The sequence below is a fragment of the Stenella coeruleoalba genome (genome assembly GCF_951394435.1).
Source record: "Stenella coeruleoalba genome assembly, chromosome: 5".
Classification (NCBI taxonomy): Eukaryota; Metazoa; Chordata; class Mammalia; order Artiodactyla; family Delphinidae; genus Stenella; species Stenella coeruleoalba.
This window is the reverse complement of record NC_137150.1, coordinates 98,473,282-98,491,846: the sequence shown is the minus strand read 5'-3', so window position 1 is coordinate 98,491,846 and position 18,565 is coordinate 98,473,282. Positions and strand designations below refer to the sequence as shown.

General features: G+C 38.9%; 2 protein-coding genes across 12 annotated transcripts in view; one reads left to right on the top strand and one right to left on the bottom strand.

Moving 5' to 3' along the window:
- Nucleotides 1-576, top strand: part of ST3GAL6 (ST3 beta-galactoside alpha-2,3-sialyltransferase 6) — a 77,311-nt gene extending 76,735 nt beyond the window's left edge. For all 9 annotated transcript variants that reach the window (XM_079922734.1, XM_079922730.1, XM_079922736.1 and 6 more), the window contains one exon: nt 440-576. In XM_079922734.1, the coding sequence (XP_079778860.1) occupies nt 440-526 (87 nt within the window). In that variant the 3' untranslated portion in view covers nt 527-576. The remainder of the gene's footprint in view (nt 1-439) is intronic.
- DCBLD2 (discoidin, CUB and LCCL domain containing 2) overlaps nt 440-18,565 on the bottom strand; it is a 92,224-nt gene continuing 74,098 nt past the window's right edge. For 2 of the 3 annotated variants that reach the window (XM_079922726.1, XM_079922728.1), the window contains exons 10-16: nt 17,714-17,864; nt 16,817-16,903; nt 16,545-16,670; nt 13,111-13,204; nt 9,299-9,348; nt 7,232-7,369; nt 440-6,519 (exon numbers count right to left, since the gene is read on the bottom strand). In XM_079922726.1, coding sequence (XP_079778852.1) covers nt 6,050-6,519; nt 7,232-7,369; nt 9,299-9,348; nt 13,111-13,204; nt 16,545-16,670; nt 16,817-16,903; nt 17,714-17,864 — 1,116 coding nt within the window. In that variant the 3' untranslated portion in view covers nt 440-6,049. The remainder of the gene's footprint in view (nt 6,520-7,231; nt 7,370-9,298; nt 9,349-13,110; nt 13,205-16,544; nt 16,671-16,816; nt 16,904-17,713; nt 17,865-18,565) is intronic. The other variant, XM_079922727.1, reaches the window with a different exon arrangement.

Here is an 18,565-nt window from a genome sequence, read left to right as displayed (position 1 = left end):
GTTACCTGTACATTTTAAATATTGAACTGTGAATGATTTGCTGTTAAGTATATGGATATACCCCACGACATGAAACCAGTCCCCTTAAATCTTCATCCCTAAATACTATATAAGCTGAAAAAGTGGTATTATTCAGGTTAGAGCTTAACACCTTCAAATTCTGATTTCTAGATTTATACCATAATTCAGTAGACTAGAAGATGACGTGAGGGAGCCTCTTACTTATGTGATGGTTTAAGTGGAAAGAGTGGGCTTTAGGGAAAGCTCTGGCACAAGAATGAGCAATGAAAAAGAAATGAGAAAGATAAGTTAAAAATCCATGCCACTTGTTACTTGAGTTTTTAATTAAGGTTTTTAGATACAGCATATTCCGTTGCTGCTGTTGTTAACATTTTGAGATTGGGATAGATGGTGATTTTATTTTATTTTTCTTCTTTAGAATGCGTATCACAATGTGACTGCAGAGCAGCTCTTTTTGAAGGACATTATAGAAAAAAACTTTGTAATCGACTTGACTCAAGATTGACCCTACAGACTCCGAAGATGATGCGAACAGTATTAGTTTTATTTTTACACTGCAATTTTTAGTTTATTTTTAAATATGTTGGATGTACTTGTCAAGAAATTATATTAAGTCTATTGCTGCCTGGTGCTTCATAACCACCAGCTTAATTTTTGTGAATATATTTAATTTATGGAAACCAAGACATGCTAAGCTATCAGGGAGAGTGAATTTTTCATTGCATTGTTTTAAAAATAAGCTAGTTTTCTGAGGTGTTTTTAAGCATCTTTTTATAGTTACTTCATCTTAGACTTCTGAAGGGATGTGACTTCCTAATAAGTAAGGGGATTTAGTTTACCACAGCAGATTTTGAATGTAACGTGACATTCTGAGAGGTTTATCTGCCTCCTGTAAATTGGTGGGGAGCTGGCATGCAGCGGCGCCTTGAATGTGGCATACTGGAACCACCTCAGGCCTCTGTAGCTCTCTCTGGATGATTGTTTGGTTCATTTCTGTTCTACCTGAGGAACCTGGCTGGAATCTTAAACCAGACCCTAAGCATGGATGATTAGGGAAACCTACGATCATACTGGCTTAATTAAGCATTTTTTTCCTACAGTTAAGTTAAACCATGATTATGATGAGTAGTTTGGTAGAATGAAGATGTTTTTTAAGTCGAAAGAAATAGGATAAATATGAAACTCTGGATAAGTAAATAACCAAAGAAAGAATGCAATTCCTAAAATCTGGTGACTGCATTATTTTAAAGAAATAAAGTTATACAAAGAAGCTGAACTAGGCAAGCTCAAGAAGGAGAAAAATTCTTAAAACATTTTTTGCCTGGTTTAATTTATTCATTAAAATTTCAAAGTTTATTGGAAGTAAATTAGGAAAGACATGAATGAGTAAACCTTTAAGAAGAGTCAAGCTTTTTCTGGATTTAAATGTCATTGTCATGAAAAACCAATTGTCCACATGATTAAATCGCATCTTCAAATGGAAAGCTCACCTAGGGTGCACCAGAGAAGACTGTTGTGGGATGCAAACAAGCCAGTTGGACAAAAGTGGTGAGCTAGTCGTCTCCCTTTTCATTTTAATGTCTGACTATAACCAAAGGCTATGGGGAGGGAGCGGGACAAGGGGTGAAGAGAACAGTGGAGGTTATAAGGCTGGAATCAAGAGCTGTCAGAAGAGGTAGGAGTGGAAAGAACTGGCATCTTTTGAACAATAATTATCACTGGGAGACAATGATAATTATCACTAACTAGCCTGCATCTCTAAAGAGAGTGTATAAATACTATTAGATCAGAAACAGAAATAAGTGACTGACATACTTGAAAGTGGTGTAAGGGGGACAAAACTAGTAGCTGATTTAACCCAGACCTAGGCAATAAATATGGACTCTGTTCTGTTAATCCCAGCATATGTTTGCACCGTACCAGTCTCGTTTGATTTTTCTGATAACTTCTTTGAGGTGGAAAAGGCACTGCTGTTCAATGTGATCTTTCCCTCATACCACACAGCCATAGGCTGCAGCTGGGCTGCTGAAGCTGAGTTTGATGTAAAGTAATTCGGGCTTCAGAAAGGATGGTGCTGGCTACAGAAAAAGTCAATGTCAAAAACCAACGGTAGGCACTTCCCTGCTGGTGCAGTGCGTAAGAATCCGCCTGCCAATGCAGGCAACACGGGTTCGAGCCCTGGTCCGGGAAGGATCCCACAAGACGCGGAGCAACTAGGCCCATGTGCCACAACTACTGAGCCTGCGCGCCACAACTACTGAAGCCCACGCGCCTAGAGTCCGTGCTCTGCAACAAGAGAAGCCACCGCAATTAGAAGCCCGCGCACCGCATCCAAGGCTAGCCCCTGCTCACTGCAACTAGAGAAAAGCCCCCACGCAGCAACGAAGACCTAACGCAGCCAAAAATAAATAAATGAATTTATAAAAACAACAACAACAAAAAACCAAACCCCCAAAACCCCCCCAATGGTGGCATTTTCAAATGTTACTGTAAGTACTATAATATTGGCCATAAAAACCTGATCTTAAAATTGAGGGATCTGGCATTTTGCATGGTATGAGAAAGGTTACAAACCTCAAGGTTGTTTTATTTAGGCAAAAAACAAAAAGCCTGAACAAGACATATATACAATTTATTAAAAACACATGAACACATTAAAATCTCACTATTTATACAGTCTAAATTCTAGCAACATATACAAATACTGAGTGACTACAGTACATGCCGAGGTAAGAAAAGTACATTCTGGGAGAATATCACTGACACTCAAGCCATTTTTATTTCCAATACGTATTTCAATACATGTTTTGTTTCTACCTTTCCCAGTGCCAAAAAAGAAGAGGAGGAGATGAGAAGAAACTAGTCACAAGTTGGATTAAATGAGAACTGGTGCCACAATTGACCTAAAAGTATCCAACTCTTCCTTAGATTTTGCAGTTTAGGGACTTCAAGTTCAGAACTGAAAGGCAGAGCCAGTAGGTAATTTTTTTTTTTTTTTTTTTAATAAGCAGAGCTTCATTGATTTCTCTTAAGAGGGGCTGAAAAGCTTTTATTGTCCCACCTAATCTATTCATTCTTTCGAATTGTATTATCTGACATGGTGTTTCTGTAACCCTCTTGCTCTCCAGGTAACAATGTGGAGCCCAGGGAAAGAAGTTCAAGCTTTATCACATTCCATAGAATTACAGCCACATTCATATTTAAACGAGCTCATTTTCTGCTCCCTCCAGTGCGAGGGTGGGGGGGGGGTGTGTGGGGGGAGGGCAAGTGTATAAGTAACATCCTAATTTCAGTTACCGAATAAATCCTCTGCTCGAACCATTTCAACAGCGAATAAACCCATTGTTCAATACAAAGTGCAAACAGTGAAACGTGAACTTAAATAACTGGGCTAGACCCTGCATACGCAATAGGATCTATTTAGATTTACAGCTTTCAATAAAATATAAATCAGCATTCACAATATCTTCCCTTTAACTGTGCCGGTTCCCAAGATCAAGTAACAGCTAAGCCAGTGTAATTTTATGAAACCTTAAGGGCCACATTTCCTGCACCACTGTCTGATTCTACTTTTGTAACTGCATTAACAGGAAAGAATTTAATCCAATAAGCCACAGTGAGTTAAATCTTTTACATGTTTCAAGCAAAGAATAAAAATTCCAAGGGAATTTTGTAAAAAAATGGTTACTTTCACATTTTCAGTTGTTACTTGATTGTCTCCAAAGCTGTATATATAGCAGACATAGTAACATTAGAAAAAAAAAACAACCCAAAACAAAACTCTAATATGAAAACATACGAATTAAAAGAAAAAGTACAAACCAGTACAACCCTTTGTATCAGGCTCAGCTCTTCATTTGGAAAGTAAAATATATAATAGTAGTTAAAAACTAAGTATTTTATAAAAATTATTGGTAGTTCAAAAACAGCACAGTGGCAATATATGAATCAAGTCTTAAAACATGCATTATTTAAGAAGACATTTGCTTCTCAAAAAAAAGTTCTATGGGAAAACAATCAGGTATACACAAACAAAAATAGCAAGCATCTTTGGAAAAATGAAATAGTTACTGAAATCATTTCTCTTAAAGCTTCAAACAGGCATATGATTTGAGAAAAAGTATATTTTTGTATACTAAGGACGAATAAAAAAATAAAGCAATTGGTTTACTCTCTTCCCACCTGAAAGGGGATGACTGCATTAATACATGTGCTTCACACATTCATAGGTTTTAATAAAAGTTCAACATCTGTGCTTTTTGTTTCAAATATTTTGAAACAAAATGTGTATTGGTTTTTCAGTGAATAAAATTATGCCTCAAAAGTCTGTTGGAAAAAAGGAAAAGCCACTGAAAATAAGACCAAGAAAATCATACAACTAGAAGGCAGGGAGGCCGTAGAAATAGGCAGTTCTGTTTTGAAGCAACGTTTTACAATACTGATAGACTCATGGAAGCAAGCAAAATGAACACTGTACATCGTTAGTCAAATTTAGCATATTCTGCCATCATCTGGTGGCACAGGCTGAAAGAAACCACTAGAACCTGATGGGGAAGTATATTTCAATATTAAGTCTGCAAACTAAGGTTTATATTGATTGATAGAAGAGGGGATGCCAAGTTTCTATATTTTAATCATGGTCAGCTTCCATATCATCTTACCAGTCTAAAGACTTTTAAAGATGGTTTCTACACTAACGCTAATAAACTGCACATGGTTTCTATTTCAGTCATTTAAACTAGTTCTGGGCAAATGGTGACAAAGAAGTTGCCCAGAAGTACCAAAAACAAGACAGGAATTTTCCCTTGCTAGGATGCTGAAACATTTGTTCCTTAGGTATAATATAAAGGACTGCACCCCCTACCACATAGATGGCATAATCACACAGAGCTGAAGAATACATGCTGGGTTTACATTTCTTATAGTAGTTTACTGTGGAAAACAAGTATTTCTTTATTTGACTAAAAACAACAAATTACCTTGAGATTCAAAGAATAACCTGTATACATAAAACCAAAGAGGACAAATTCGGTTACTTTTTTTGGCGGCGGGGGGTGGTAATTTATATGACTCCCGAGGAGTCATGATTTTGCCTTTCACCGTGATAAATATAAGTGGGTATTGTTTAGTGTTCACTTTTAGAAACCCTCAACTTTTCACAACTCTCCTAGGAAAAATTCCATTGCAAGTAAAGTTCGGGGCGGGAGAATCTCCTTTACAGCATTTTTAATTTGTAAAGTTGTTCCTGTTTCCACATGGAAACATTAGGGGATCTGAAATAATGAGGTTGATAAAGCAAGCATCACCCACTGAAAAAACTCAAGCATTTATAAACACAAGAACGGGGCTGGCCACCAAGGGCCCCAGGTGGAACAAGCAGGGATGAGGCCAAGTTATGTACTATGAAATGTTAAAGCTCGTTAGAGTGTCAGAAAGTGAAAAATCACTGCTCACTACAGGTCAGTTTCCCAGCTATAGCTCTTCCTAAGGAAAGATGGATAAGTATATATGACTGCAATCAAAACAAGGATTATGTCACTATTTTTAAAAAAAATTCAGAAAGCAATATAGGAATAGAAGAGGAAGAAGTCATGATAGTACCCACCTTTCACAAAGAGCAGAATTTCAAGCCATCAGACATTTTATAACAGTACCGTGCGTTATTGCCAGAAAGGCTTACAGAGCCATCTCGAGTTCATCAATGTAACTGCAGCACTGGTAATAAATACTCTCAGTGATTTTTAATTTCTTTGAAGTGCATAGTAGGGAGCTTTTTCTGTATAAAATAGTGTTTTACAGTAGTAACAAACAGGATATTTGAAATTTAATAGGCAAGCAGTAACTGTGCTACAGTAACACTTTTAAAGCAAGATGGCAAGATTAGTAGTTTCCTGTACCTCGGTCATCACATTTCCCCCAACCACGTCCGTGACAGATATGTAATACGTTCTATATATTACTACCACTAATACAATTTTAAAAAGGCCATGTGCTTTAAAATGATGCTTTGTAAAAGGCAGCATCACCTTCAAAGGGTTTCTTTAGAAACACCACACTCGCCAGCCCTCCCTGCTCCTGATGCCCCCTGTGCGCTCTGTGGCACTTGGTATACCAACTCGTCTGGGGCACTTGGAGCCGGCTTCCCACCTTTCGGCGTATCATACTGGGCCTGGGCTGAGGAGCAGCTGTCAGTCCTGGAGAGAAGAGTGTTGTATGTTCCCACCAGAGGGGGAGGTTGGTTCCCTGCAGCTTTGAAAGTGGACGCTGAGGGCAGGCCAACCGAAGCTGTGGGGTGCCCGGACATATCCACGACAATTGGGGTTGCGTACTCGGGCCCAGTAACCGGGAGTGGTTCAGCATAGGCATGATAGACTTCCTGCACAGGGGAGCTGTAAGGGTCTAGGTCAGCATAGCCTGCTTCTTTGCCTTCCTCTGGTTTAAAGGTAGATCTCTGATGGAGTGTGCCAACAATTCCTCCCACAAGTGGCTGTGCATACTCTGTGGGTATCGCAAAACATAGACAACAGAAAAGTTATCTCATTAAGGCAGGGATCCTATAATTCAGGGTGGCAGCTGCAGGCTTGCACCGAAAACAAACACCTCTTTATGGCACGTTTGTTATCAACGGAGACTGATGGGTCTTCCCGCAACAACTAACTTCAAAAATTAAAACTAAAGACGTTACCCTATATCTCGTGGTAGTAAGTCGATGTGCCAGAAAGCTTCATTCATGGAAGTCTGCATAAAGAGTGTATATGTTCTTCAGATTTATAGACAGTACTTCATTGGAAAATAAATATTCCATTACTGAAATAATATTCGTCTTGGAAAATAATTTCGTAGATTTTTTTTTCTTTTTCAAATATTAGGAAATGTTTAAAATGTATTCTAGGTTAATAGGATAAATACTGTGAGGCCACTGTGCCTTTCCTGCTCTCCTTTTAAAACCCCCAAAGGCCCAATAAAACCAAACGGAATTTCAGGTAAGCAGACAAAATGCCCAAAGTTTTTAGAAATGAGTACCCCAATTTTATGGATAGAACATCTAAGACACAGAAATGACTCTCTTGAGGTCTTTTTAAAAAGTGGTTCTATGTTTGGAAACTAGCTCATCTCCTATACATGAAACAGATAAAGGGTACTGCAAATCTCACAGCTCTTTACAGTGAGCGCGGCAGCTTCTCCTTCCCCTGGTGGCTGCACTAGTTACCTGCAGAGTCAGCCTGCAGCACCGTGGTGACTTCTCTAGGACTCAAGTGATTCACTTCACTACTGCTGTAGCGAACTGGGGTTTCCTCGTGCTCCACTGATTTGGCAGGAAGAAACTGCTTCATTCCTTTCCACCAACCTTCATTGTGATCATAAGTAAAAGAGACCATTACATAGAAAGCTATGTTTGAAATGATAACAGTATATGAAGGGAGAAATCCTGTTGCATTTAAGCCATTTCTATAACAAATATTTATACAAACCAGCCTTTGTGTTCAAGGTTTTTTGGTTTCTTTGGTGGTTGTTCTGGTGGTAAAATACACACAACATAAAAGTTCCTATCTTAACCATTTTTTTTGGCCACGCTGCACGGCTTGCAGGATCTCAGTTCCCCGACCGGGGATGGAACCGGGGCCACAGCAGTGAAAGCCTGGAGTCCTAACCACTAGGCCGCTGGGGAACGCCCTGAACCATTTTCAGTTGAACAGCTCAGTGTTATTAAACACATATTCACATTGTTGTGCAACCCTCCCCACCGTCCATCTCCAGAACTTTCATCTTGGTGAAACTGAAATTCCATACCTAGTAAACCGTAATTCCTGATTCTTCCCCTCAGCCCCTGGCAAGCACCACTCTACTTTCTGTCTTTATAATTTTGAGTACTCTAAGTACCTCGTATGAATGGAATCATATGCTATTTTTCTTTTTGCGACTGACTTATTTCATTTAGCATAATTGCCTCAAGGTTCATCCACGATGTAGTATATATTGCAGAATTTCCTTCCTTTTTAAGGCTTAATATTCCATTTTATGTGTATAACCACATTTTGCTTATCCATTTATTGGTGGATAGATACCCGGATTGCTTCCATGTTTTAACTATTCTGAATAACGCTGCTATGAACATGGATGTAAAAATATCTTTTCAAGACTCCGCTTTCAATGCTTTTGGGTATATACCTAGAAGTGGAATTGCTGGTTCATATGGTAATTCTATTTTTAATTTTTTGAGGAACTGACAAAAAATTCTGTTTTCCACAGAAGCTGTACCATTTTACATTCCTGCCAACAGCGCACAAGGGTTCCAGTTTCTCCACATTCTTGCCAACACTTGTTGTTTTCTGTTGCTTCCTATTCTCTATTTTGTTCCTCTCCTCTAATCTTTTATTATTTCCTTCTTCCCTATAGCTTTGGGTTTAGTTTGTTCTTCTTTTTCTAGTTCCTTAAGTTGTTCAAACTTATTTTTTGCTTTGATAAGACTATCCAGTGCAAAGCAGAACACAGTAGAAATCTCTATCAAAAGCATATACTGAAGCAAATCACAGCTATTATAGTGCAGCCAGATATAGTTTGTTATAGCAGTGGTCTTTAGTAAGTTTTAATAAGCTTAAAAAATTCTAAGATCAACCCTGTGGGGGGCAGGGGGACGACGGTGAGAAGTAGCAGCCCAAGACCTGCCCCCATCACTGCTCTTTTCTACCCTCGTCACAGTGAATTCTTTTGACTCCTAACAGTCATTCCAGTGGTGAGACTGGGAAGTGGGAGACCCGCCCGCAGAAGGCCTCTGGTGTCACCCGCAGCAACCTGCCACCTGCCACAGAGAGTAGGAATTCGGAAGATGACAACTCATGGCAGAGATAGCAGACTTCACTGACTCGTAAAACGCTGAACTCCACTGCGGTAAATATCCACAGCAGAGTGACACACACATACACACACACTGTGTCACCAGGGCTGCAATCCTCTGCTTCTGACCTAGTGTTCACGAACACCACACAGAAAGCTGGTTTCCTCAAGACCGAGACATACATGGGACAAACCAGACAAGTTTTCCAAAAGGAAAAGAACAGAGCATGTGTTATGAGAAATTCTTACTTCCCATTTCATTACTTAGAGACTAGAGATTTTATAGAAAAGTAAAAATGATCAGAACAGAAGAGGAATGCCATTTTTTCTAACAGTGCTGGGGAGTTTACGTGGGCCTGAAAATGGCTTTCCTTTTTCACTGCTGCCAGCTGGAGGGCAGAGGCGTCCCTCTGATGGAAAGAGATGTAAAGCCACAAATTACCTGCCCGGTCCCAGTAAGGTAAGTCATAGGTGCCTTCAGCTTTTTTCTTTCTGGAAAAATACAGAAAAAAAAAAGATACCAAATAGAGTGAGTTCACTAGTAAGAAAGCTCTGAAACTGCAGGATAAACACCAAAGTTAATAATTAGTCAAGAGTACACATTTCTACTTGCTGATTTCCCTGGGAGACCTCTTTCACTTGACTTTTGAAGTTGCCACTGCTGAGGCTCATGAATTCTGGACTCTCAATAAATATTAAACAACTATCTCCTGAGACAGTTATCTTGTCACCCAACTATTTTCCACTCAAATGGATAAAGGGATAAAAAAAAAAAAAGACTATGTAGATAAAAACCTTGAATCAAATCAAAGACCCAAGCCTGACACGTGGATTATTCTGGGGAAATCATGTTAGGTTTGTTTTGGTTTCAAATACAAATTTCACAAATCAGTCAATTCACAAAGTTCACAGGATACAACAAAAGCAACAAAACCCCCATATTTTCTTCTACATTGTTACTTTTTTTTCCAACTTACTTTTTTTCTACAGTCCTTTGCCGCTGAGAAGTTTAAAGTGTCACACACCCTTAACTGCATAGACCTGATTCCTCTACCATGTGCAAGATAAGCCAACGCTGTCACTAACAGTGAGGGGACCGAGGGCCACGTGTGCAACGAAGAACGTTCTCCCCCAGCCTGCTCCTCAGAATTCTGACACATCCTCCCCTGGAGAAACTTCTGTCCCTCCCCAACATTAAGAATTGCTATCTACCGTAAGCCTTTTAAAAAGAAAAAAATCAAGCACACAAAAGGACATTTTCTGATGTACAGCTAATTAAAATAATGCGCTGCAAGCTAAAGAGAAAGTTTTTCTAGTGTTGTCAACGAGGAAAAGAGGGTTATGTGACTTGCTGAAGATCACAAGTGGGGCTTTCTCAAAGAGCCCAAGCTATGTGTTTTTCCTGCTTCGAAACATTCTTCTCTAGTATAAGACTATGTTTTTATTATTGATACTAAAAGCTCCCTCATTTTAAAGTCTGGCTGTATTTAAAATATAATACTTCATTATTTCAAAGTAAGGTATAGCGTAAAATTTGTGGACGAGATGGTAGGTGCTGAAGCTGTCCAAGGGTTGTACTATAAAGGATTTCATATTCTTGATCTCCAGTGACAAAGCTGCAGGTGATTTATCCGTTACATGTAAAGTACTTAGAACAGTGCCCTGCATAGGTTAGGGATTCAGTAACTTGCAGCTGTTTTTATTATTACTTTTCTCCTGGCTATTTTCCATAAGCCCCTTAACGGCGCTTCCTCTTTACTCCTTGTCACAAAGCCAGTCGTCAGCAATTTCATCCACTACGTTTGTAGAAGTAACCTCAATTCTGCAGCTCAGACCTTTTGTCCTGAACAGGCTCATGTTCCATCTTGCCTCTTGGGAGTCTGAATGTCCAGAGTCCTTTAAACGTCATCCCACACTGATCTCAGGACTTGCCTCCCGCCTCTCAACAGCTCTACTCCCCTGTCCTCACGCCCACGCCCTGGGGCTTTAACCGCAGAGTAGTTAGACTTGAACTGCCGATTGATCAGAGGCTGCAGCGGCTAACAGCACGGGCTCTGAAGCCTGGACCAAATCTCCACCCTGCCATGTGCTGACCAGGTGACCTGGGACAAGTTACCTGTGCTCTCTCAGTCTCACTTTCCTCTTCTATAAAATGGGATTTATAACAACACCTGCTTCACAGGTTGTTTTAAGGATTAAATGAGTTAAAACACGTAAGGCATTTAGAAAAACGTGTAAAACCAGCATTTCGTTTTATTTTCTATGCAACTGCCGTTGCTACTGTTCTCACCACTACCACTGTTGCTGTCCGGTTCCCTGAAAGCATCGTGAACTTTCCTTCCTGGACTCTCCCAGAGCCCTGTTCCCTCCTCCCCCGCCTCATGCCCTCATGCTAAGTTGTCAGTTCTGTACAGACAGCCCCCCAACACCAGGAATCCGGGACCCACGCCTCCTCCAGCTTCCTTCCACCCGTGGAACAAACTGTGGTTGGTACGGTTATGATTCCTACTCATCTTGGGTGAAACTTAGAGGATTTAAGCTATTTAAGACATGTTACGTAGTTCAAAATGGAGTCCCAGTGGCCAACACGAACTTGCCTATGAGTTGTTTTGAAACATCCACTGTAGGACTGCCAGTGTCCTCGAATGATAAACTGAGAATATTACTTTAGACAAGAAGTTTGATGGGCCATGTATGGCACGGGAACAGACAGCAACTGAAGGAGTCCAGACTCTTCCCCTGGGGTAACAGTTATTCCTTAAGAGGAGACCATTGAACAGAGTGACCTGAAGGATCTTGGCTGGAGGCCCCCATGCTGCTGAGAGCTGTTCCAGATGGAGGCCGCCTGCGGCCCTGCTGGAGCCGGGGTGGTTTCCCACTCTCACTTGTCATGTGCTGCTGTTGGTGCTGAGATGCCTCCTTCAAGGCTTCTCCTTGGAGTGGTTCGTTTACACCCTCCTCCCCTGCCCACCCCCCCCCCCCACTTTGCCTAACCTGTGTTGTGCGCTAATTATGTATAGTAAACCGAGTGAGTCGTGAGTTGAATATTGGCTACTGCTTTATCTCCAATCCCGTGATCCCTACCTGCCCTTGCTGCTGGGCCCTGCAACAAACAGGTTCCACGGTGGAAGGTTTTCTGCAGAGCATCCTCTCCCATCCATAGACTCTGGGGTTCACCACTGGACTCCCAGCACACGGCTCAATACTTGGCAGGGAGTAGGAGGCTCAAATATCTGTTGGATGGCTAGACAAATGAAGTCCCTCCAAAGCTGTCAGTCACCAATCTGTCCCTCCTACCCTGTTACCTCTACTCACGCCATCTCTACCGGTCAACTGCACAAGCCAGAAACGTGAGAGAAACTTAGATCCTCCTCCTTCCTTAGCAAGTGGCCAGTCAAGCCCTGCACTGACGCCTCTGGGAACCCTCTCCCCCTCCAAGTCTCTCCCTTTCCTAGAATTGCTGTATCATGTTCCTGTGTGGCCTTAAAAGTTTCCTAACTCATCTCTCTGCCTCTTCTAGTCTCTCTCTCCTCTTCAATCCACCCTCCTGCCACCATTTTTCTACAATCATCTGATAATATCACCTGTCCGCTGAACCCTGCTCAAGGATTTCCCCATCTACAGAAAGTCCTTCCTGGTCCCAGGTCCAGGCTGCATTTCTATGGGTCTCCTAGCGCTCCCGCACGCCAAGCCCCTGTGGGATGACTCACTGTTCTGCCTACATTCCACAACTCTGTGCCTTCCTGCAAGCCATCCCATCCATCTGGGCCATTCTCTCTTCCTCTATCTCGCCAAATGTAATCCCTCCTTTAAGGCAAACCATGCCAAATTTGAGGAACACTCTTTTCTGAAAAAAAGGTTTCAGGTAATTCTCATGGTTCTTACGTCTGTGTTCCCCAGCACTTCATATACAACTCATCATGCCAAAGTATAGTGGTCAACCCTGCTAAACAATCTGGAGATAATAATTGTGTCTCATTCTTTCAAAGTGCTACTAAGTATCTATTATATCTTACTGATGTGTGTAACCCATTGTATAATACAAAATTTGATATAATAAAGGTACTCAGTAACTGATTATGGAATTGAACTTACTCATTTTTTACAGGAATAAAGGAGAAGTATATATATTTTTATTCTAATGGCTATCTTAACTCTCCCTCTCAAAAAAGTTCATCTTCTATATTTAGTTTCTATTTCACATTTGGAAACATCCCCTCTAGGACCAGCTAGGTGAACTAGTTTTGTACGAACCTGTTTCTCCAATGCCAAGCACACACTAGTATGAGAATGAGAGTGGTAAGGACCATGACCAGCACAGGGACAAGGACGGCGGCCAAGGCTACATCTGAAAAACAAAAACAAACAAACAAAAACACACATTAATACCAAAGGGATCATTAAGGAGAAGAGTACATATTAACCATATCACCATTCAAAGCTTTTCTATCTCAAAAAAATGCCATAAACATAATTTATGCAATGAGAGTGGGCACGAGTGGTAATTGCAGAGGCCTTCATGGATACATGGAAGTGCGTCACATTATTTGCTCCACCTTTGCAGTTTTTAAATCACCAAGACAAATTAAAAGACAAATGATAAACTGGGAAAACGTATTTTCTGCATACGTGATAAAAGGTTAATATAGTTAATCTACTACAGAATTTACAAGTAAAAAATAAACAACAGAAAAATCAGCAGAGATGAAAGAGCAACGCATTAAGAGCACAAGTGACCATTAAGCATGTTCACCTCACTAGTAATCAGAAAGATGCTATTTTTGCTTATCAAATTGGCAAATATTTAAAAGAACAACTAATTGTTGAAAAGGGTATCAGGAAACAGGGATTTTGATGGGACTATAAATCGAAACTACCTTTCTGATTGGCATTTTGGGGCAATATCTATAAAAACCTATTACTTGGCAATTCTCTATGTAGAATTTATCCTTAGGAAAAAATTAAGATGGGATTCAAAGACGTATCTTTAAATATGTTTGCTTCTGTATCTGCAGAAGACTGTAAAACTGTAAGTAATCCAAATGCCCAACAATGAAAGGGAATAAGTAAATCATGGTCTCCTCCTTATAATAAAAATATTATCCTTATAAAATAATATTAAAATATCATCCAGCAATTGGAAGTGATGGCAAAATATTTATAGATACAGGAAGATAATAATATAGTATTAAGTATAGAAACCAAACGTGTGTACGAACAAGGCAGAAACCAACACAATGCTGGAGCCTGCAGGGACTTGGAGATCACTTAATCCCCTTATCTCACTCCATAGATAAAGAATCCTGGGCAGAAATGGTCTGCTTAAGGTCAGTTGGGACACTAGTTTCTTCCTCCACCTCTCAACCTCCTCCTGGCCATGAGGGTGATAACAGCAACAACTGCTGCTATTTACTGGGTGCTAAGCGCCAGACCTGCATCTTATTTACTCCTTATAATCCCACCCAAAGAGAGAAAGAAACTAAAGATACAGGGAGGAAGAGGATAATCAATAACACCAGGCCTCTGAGAAGCTGTATGGATGGGAACTAGGTGAGTATGCAGGCTCCAAAAAAGGAAATGCCCTTTGAATGGCTTCTACTTTGGGAAGCTGAAGATGTAACTGAGAGTGACTGAGGATCTCTGGGTCAAGGGTTTGAAAAATACAGAGAATGTTTCAAACAGCTACTGTTGAGAACAGACAAAAGAGCTAACCAGGGAAACAGAAAGTCCACCAGCTGCTACTGAGGGCTCCACTGAGGGAGGATCTGGACATTACAGCAGTGGCACAAATCTGACCATGACATGATTTGCACCAGCATCACTCTCAGCCTGGATGTAAAAATGGAGAAAGGAGAAGTGAATAAAACAGAAATCATGACTCAGGATAGAAAGGACTAAGAAATTAGAAAAGCAAATGCGCTTTATCCCTAAAATTTGTGAAATTGTAGAGAGAATAATCAGGTTCAGATGGATACAGTCTGACTTATTCAGAGGCATTAAAATATATGCTTAGGTTCAAAAAAACAATAAAAAGTTTACATACTACTGTTCCAAAGAAAAGGAGACAGGAGGTCTTCAACCAAAAAGACCTAGATGTTCTTTGTTATTTTAAAGATTACAGGGATCCTAGTTCCGGAAGAAAATGCTTTAAGAACCCTTTTAGTCCTAAGATTTTAAAATTATATAATCAGATTTTAAGATGAACAACACTTTTAAATGACTGTTTTTCCATCTGGGTATGTGGTCTGGGATTCCACCTGAACGCATGCTTTCTGTAAATGGATAAGAAGCTCTCTGTGGGATGCTGAAATTTCTCGTCTCTGTCAACTCTTGCTTCTCTCTAGACTGGACAAAATAAATGTTGCCCCTGCCATTTCAAAGAGTTGCCACCAAGTCCTCAGCCACTACTCCCACCCCGTGACTCTGCGCCCTGAGGGGAATTCAGGATGGAGAAAAACAGAATACTGGCTCTAAACAGTTAAGATACATATCAATGAATAATTTCAATGAGCTCAGACTCTTGCATCTTCCCACACATAGAAAAGCACTAAAATCATTAACTTGAGACGTCTGGTTTTTGTGATTAGCGGTAATTTTTTGATGTTTGACTACATTTTTTCCAGCATAAACCCCTATAAATCCTGGCTCCTCCCTCTTTGGAACAGTTTTTCAGAACAATCTGAGAGGCTGTATCCCAGGCTACTGTCCCCAGTAAGACCCTGAATAAAACATAATTCTCAACTTCTAGGTTGTGAGGTTTTGTTTTTCAGTCAATACTAGCTTTTCCTGCAGCATGAGAAAGAAATTGGTCTCTTTGGGAATACTTCAGAAGATAGGAAGGAAACTGACATGTAGGAAGTTGTAGAAAGTTATCTGAATCCAGGCAAATTTTCAGAAAATGAGAATGATTAAGTGCTATGTGGCACAAGTTACTCTGAATGAACTGCTTTCTCTTCTCTGCACTGTCCTGAAAATTAGTGTGCTTTTTATCTGTCAACACTGAAATTAATTCCTCCATGGCACTGATGCTTTTTGTTCCTGAATTCAACAGAAATTTTGTTTTCAAACTAGTAAAATAAAAAAACTACTATGTTTTATATATGTTAACACCTTATATACTAATAATTAAAAGCAAAATTTGAAAGTAAATTGAAAAACACACTATTTATAATCTGAAAATCTGTAAACATTTAAAAAACAGAGACCAAATTTTTAAAATAAATGTTAACAGAGTATCTTTTTTTAAAAAAAAGTATGTATTTTCACCAAAACTTTTTTTTTCCTTCTTCCCTTTATCCTACCAAGTTCCCTATCCAGCAGATTAATGTATAATCAGAAAAAAAGTTTGTTTCCTGCTATGGTTTTAGTTATTTCTAGAAAAATTATCTTCCTAAGCCTGAGACTCCACATATTCAGCTATAGAGGGAAAAAAATCATAAGAGGAAGCCTAGAATACAGCAGCCATCTCTAAATATTTAAAGAACCATTTTACATAGTACCAGATAATAGAACTTAGAGCAATGCAGCCAGCTTTTTCTATAAGGTATGGAATCAAATTTTTTGCAATACTTAAAAAACAGAGGGAAAGAATCCTGAGCATTTAAAAGCTGGAAATGTTTCTGAAAACTTAAGTTAAAAACAAAAAAACTCACTACTATGAACAGGTATTAATTTTGGGGTTTGCATACCTTTGGTCACATTTGGAGTTATGGTGGTATTTTTGATTTCAGGAGTGGCAGTTGTTTGCTCTGTGTGTGCAGGAAATTCATTGCTACTTCGAGGTTGTAGTGGTTGAGTAAATTTGGGGGCACGACCTTGAAAAAAGTTTTAAAAACTTTTTATTCTTTAATCTATACCAGCTTGATTAAAATAGTTACTTTATAATGCTTTTAATATGTTTATGGAAAATTATACCACAAATCCAGGGAACATCAAATTCTCACATTTAAAGTAGGCATACCTTTGGCTATTTTTGGAGGGGCTGTAGTGTTTTTGAGGTCACTGCTGCTCCGAGGAGGTGGAGGCTGAGTAAGTTTTGGAGGACGACCTTGAAAAATGGTTTAGAAAAGTTTATACATTTTGCTTATAAAAATCATAGTTAAATATAGTAATTTTAAATGTCTTTAACATTTCCCAGAATACTTAATTCTGCACACTAATTTTAAATCTCAGAGAGAAATACGTCAGAAGGATAAATATACTCTGCATGAAATGCACAAATATATTGGGATTTCTGAGTTTTTAAATCATTAAATTGTCCGAAAAGAATCTTCTTAGGAAGGAAAATAACAGGGAGTCAGATGATGTTGAATGATAAAGCTGTAAAAATGTCGTTCACAGTATAATATACTACTCATTCAATTCATTTAATAAATACTTATGGAGGGCCGACTATGTGTCAGGCACTATGGTAGTTTGGGGGGATATAACAGTAAACAAAGTATTAAAATATTATATAATTTTGAAGGAAGTTATTCCCATTTTTAATTTATTCAAAGTAAAAGGCACTTAGGCTAAGGTGACTTACAATCACCAATGCTTATATGATACAAATATTCTACTACATGAGACCTGATTAAAAATTATTAAGGTTGAGACTACATTTGGAAAGCAATCTCATTGCATTATGTCATCAGTGACACCCTCTCTTTCTTCTTCCACTTGTAATTCTGGAAACCAGTTTGATATCTAATATGATATTTAACAGGGATAACTATTTCTTTTTAAAAATCCCTTTAAGAACATACTATAGAGTATAAACACTTACATTATTATTAATTAATTTCTCAGAGAACAGCACAGTCATTTTTAATTAATCCAGTGAAAACCACATGCCTTAAACATACTGTTGCTTTACCTTTAGGAATAAACTGACATCCAAGCAGTTCCACTTTCATGGCAATTTTCTGCTGCCATTGGGTAGGATTCACTCTAATAAAACGTGCAATAATTGGTGGCAAAAAGTTATTACGCACATCCTGGTGATAATCTTTGTTTCCTTGAAATATCTTTAAAAAACAACAAAAATTGGTACTTTACATCAACAGAGGCCAGGGCTAAACTGCTCCACTGAAACATGTTTTTGGTTTTTGCTCTGGACCTTAAATGAGTTCTGTAAAATGTGACATTAAGCATTAATTTCTAAGAAAATAAGTTAATCATAATTTGGTAAAACTATTAAGCTGCACACTCTTCATAAAAATTTCATAGGAGGAAAATACTGAATATAGAAATGATTTTAAGATGACTTAAACATAACAAAAGTTCTAACTTGGCAATTTGGGAAGAAGGTTTCGGTTGCAGTGCACAGTACCTTGTATTAATGAATTAGTAACTCTAGTCCTGTGGAATCACCAACTATTTAAATATATTAATTTTATTTTCAAAGTAAAGCATAATTGAACATTTGAGGTCTTAGAGGAAATGCTGTACTGTGTACCTTTCATAATTTTTCTCTCCATAAATAGACTGAAAGTGAACATACACTAACAAACACATAACAGATACATAGCTCCGCCTACTGGAGAAACTATATAAACACAGTTCCCATATCATACATTTTCATTTCCTGCTATTTGAACCAGAAAAGTGACGCTGCCCACTGCCTAATTTAATAATCATAACTAAATAGCCACAAATGCATCACATGAATAATCCTTAGGCAAAAACATAATTTCAGGTGACTATTTCATTCCCTCAACTATTTCAA